The sequence below is a fragment of the Ipomoea triloba genome, chromosome 14 (assembly GCF_003576645.1).
Source record: "Ipomoea triloba cultivar NCNSP0323 chromosome 14, ASM357664v1".
NCBI lineage: Eukaryota > Viridiplantae > Streptophyta > Magnoliopsida > Solanales > Convolvulaceae > Ipomoea > Ipomoea triloba.
This window is the reverse complement of record NC_044929.1, coordinates 8716282-8719244: the sequence shown is the minus strand read 5'-3', so window position 1 is coordinate 8719244 and position 2963 is coordinate 8716282. Positions and strand designations below refer to the sequence as shown.

Here is a 2963-nt window from a genome sequence, read left to right as displayed (position 1 = left end):
ATTTTGATGTATCTCCCATGTTCGATGAGCTACTCAAACTTAGGCTCATTGAATTGCCTGAGATGAGACGCCCTGATGAGGCTTCAAGGGTGAATGACCCAAATTACTGCAAGTATCACCGCCTTCTGGGTCATCCGATTGAAGTTTCATCTTCAAGGATAAAGTTATAGCATTGGCCAGAGACGGGAAAAATGAGCTTGCTGATGCCGGCGCAAGCACGAATCAGATCTCAATTACACTTGGACGATTTACTCCTTTGTATGCTGAGAAGGAACATGGAGGGCAATGAAAGCGTCCAATCCCGTTCACGGTTAAACATGTTGTTGGTCAAAGTTCAAAATCACAGCAAAATGATAGCACATCTGAAGGAAATTGGGTGATTGTCACTCATAGAAAGAAGAGAAGTGAGCCTGTCAAACATCCAAGGCATACAGTGCAGAGTTGGGTTGCAAAAACCTCAACAAATGGCCATGCTTGTAGATCAAAGATGAAGGGGCATGCCAAGTAGCCACGGGTACCAGTTCCTTTGGCTCAATATATGCCAAAGGGATTTAATCTTCAAGGGGCAGGCAAAATTAACTGCTGCCTAAATACTAATGATAAGCAAGTAGATGCAGGAGAATGTTCATCTCCTAAACACACCGAAGATGAGGATGTGCAAATGCATAGGGCAGCTTCTTACTCCGCAGAAATTACCTTCAAGGATGAAGACTTGTTACTTGGAGGTGCGCCACACAATCGCCCACTGTTTGTCGAAGGCTACACACGGGGGCAAAAGCTCAAAAGAATTCTAGTTGATCAAGGCTCAGCTGTCAACATCTTATCCCTCCGAGCCCTAAAAAACCCTGGTGGATCTTCAGATGAGCTCGCCCAAAGCCATCTAATGATACAAGGCTTTAACCAAGGAGGGCAGAGAGCAATTGGCATCATCAACCTCGACTTAAGAGTCGGAGGCTTAAGTTCAAGTGTTGTCAGCCATGTCATAGAGGCGAGGACATCTTATAACTTGTTACTCGGCCATGTCATAGAGGCGAGGACATCTTATAACTTGTTACTCGGAAGGCCTTGGATACATAGGACATCTTATAACTTGTTACTCGGAAGGCCTTGGATACATGAAAATGGGGTGGTTCCCTCGTCTTGGCATCAATGCTTTATGTATGAAAAGAACGTTGTGATTGAAAAGGTAGTCGTCGATGAAAGCCCATTCGCAGAGGCTGAGTCTTACTTTGCGGATGCAAAGTTCTACATAAAGAAACAGGTCTTTGTAGAAGATGCCCAGAAAAGCAACAACAACTCGCCTTCCCAACTAAAGACAAAGGGAAAGGAAGTTGTGGAAGTGGATCAACGCACTGCAAGACTCATCTTCCCGCTTGCAAGAATTGACACACTTAAAATAGATGAAGCAAAATTATCTGAGGAGAAATGTGGTGATAAACAAGACCAAGTCTTGCCCACCAAGCGTACGGAGGACTTCGACCCTAACGCTTATAAGCTTCTAGCCAAAGTTGGCTATAACCCCAACAAGCCTCGGAAGTTGGGAACGCTAATCCCTGAAGCCAGTGGTAAAGGCAAAACAAATCAACAAGAACCCCATGCACGCAAAGGGTTGGGTTATGTCCCTCCTAAACCCGTGCGAATTTTTATAAATAGAGCTGCAAGCAATTCTATATCTACAGATGAAAGTGAGTATGATCCACAACTCACTGCTGCCAATGGCAAAAAGAAGTCAGTCTTCAAGAGAATGGGGAAGAGAGAGTCTCAGCGGTTAGTCTTTGATAGATTAGGGTCAAACCCTAAAGCTCCCAAAAGAAAGTCAATCCATGATCGACTTGGAGTCGTCCAAGATGCGAAAAACAAAGCAAGTCATCCTGTTGAAGCAGAAACTTCTAAAAGGCTTCGAAGTATGATTCCTTCTCGTATTAGACGAGAGACAAACATTCATGTTTCATGCGGGGAGGTGTTGAAAGTCCAACCGAAGACCATCGTACACACTCGTGTACAAAAAGGGAAAAATGAGGAAAGCGTTGGCTCAAGTGATGACATAGTGCCACCTCAGGGCAATGAAGCGTCGTCTTTCCACATCACTCTATGTGATGAGACCCCGATTGAGGGAGAAGATGCAGAAGACGCACCCCATGACTTAGAAGAAGGGGTACGAGCTGCAATAGATGAATTAAAGGAGGTTGATCTAGGAACTCCTGAGAATCCTCGGCCTATCTTCATTAGCACACTACTTTCTAATGAAGATGAAGAAATCTATATCACATTGTTGAAAGAGTACATTGATGTCTTCGCATGGACGTACAAGGAGATGCCAGGATTAGACCCAAAGGTGGCAATACACCGCCTGACAATGAAAAAAGCATGCCGTCCAGTCAAGCAAGCTCAACGACGCTTTTGCCCTGAACTTATTCCCTCAATTGAAGGGGAAGTCAACAAGCTCATAGAAGCTGGTTTCATCCGCGAAGTGAAATATCCAACTTGGATATCCAGCATTGTGCCTGTACGCAAGAAGAACGGCCAAATCCGTGTATGCGTAGATTTTCGGGATCTTAATGTTGCATGCCCGAAAGATGACTGCCAACTTCACATCACAGAGTTAATGATAGATGCAGTAACTGGGCACGAGATCATGTCATTCATGGATGGCTCCTCTGGTTACAATTAAATTCGCATGGTGCCGGAAGATGAGGAGTTGACAGCGTTTCGAATGCCAAAAGGGATCTATTGTTACAAAGTTATGCCCTTTGTTTAAAAAACGTAGGTGCTACATACCAAAGGGATATGCAGACTATATTTGATGACATACTTCATAAAATGGTAGAATGCTACGTTGATGACTTGGTTGTGAAGTCAAAACTTCGCGCAGATCACTTGGGGCATTTCAGAAAAGTTTTTGACCGCCTGCGAAAATTTCAACTCAAAATGAACCCCTTGAAATGTGCTTTTGGGGTTGCTGC

At 44.2% G+C, this 2963-nt stretch overlaps 1 protein-coding gene across 1 annotated transcript; it reads left to right on the top strand.

Moving 5' to 3' along the window:
• Positions 1-538: 538 nt before the first annotated feature.
• LOC116003902 lies at positions 539-2671 on the top strand. Its single transcript, XM_031243843.1, has one exon. The coding sequence runs from the start codon at positions 539-541 to the stop codon at positions 2669-2671; it is 2133 nt and encodes a 710-aa protein (XP_031099703.1).
• Positions 2672-2963: the final 292 nt, after the last annotated feature.

Coding starts and splice junctions, on each gene's coding strand:
- LOC116003902 (XM_031243843.1), top strand. CDS start 539: ATGCCAAAGGGATTTAATCTTCAAGGGGCAGGCAAAATTAACTGCTGC.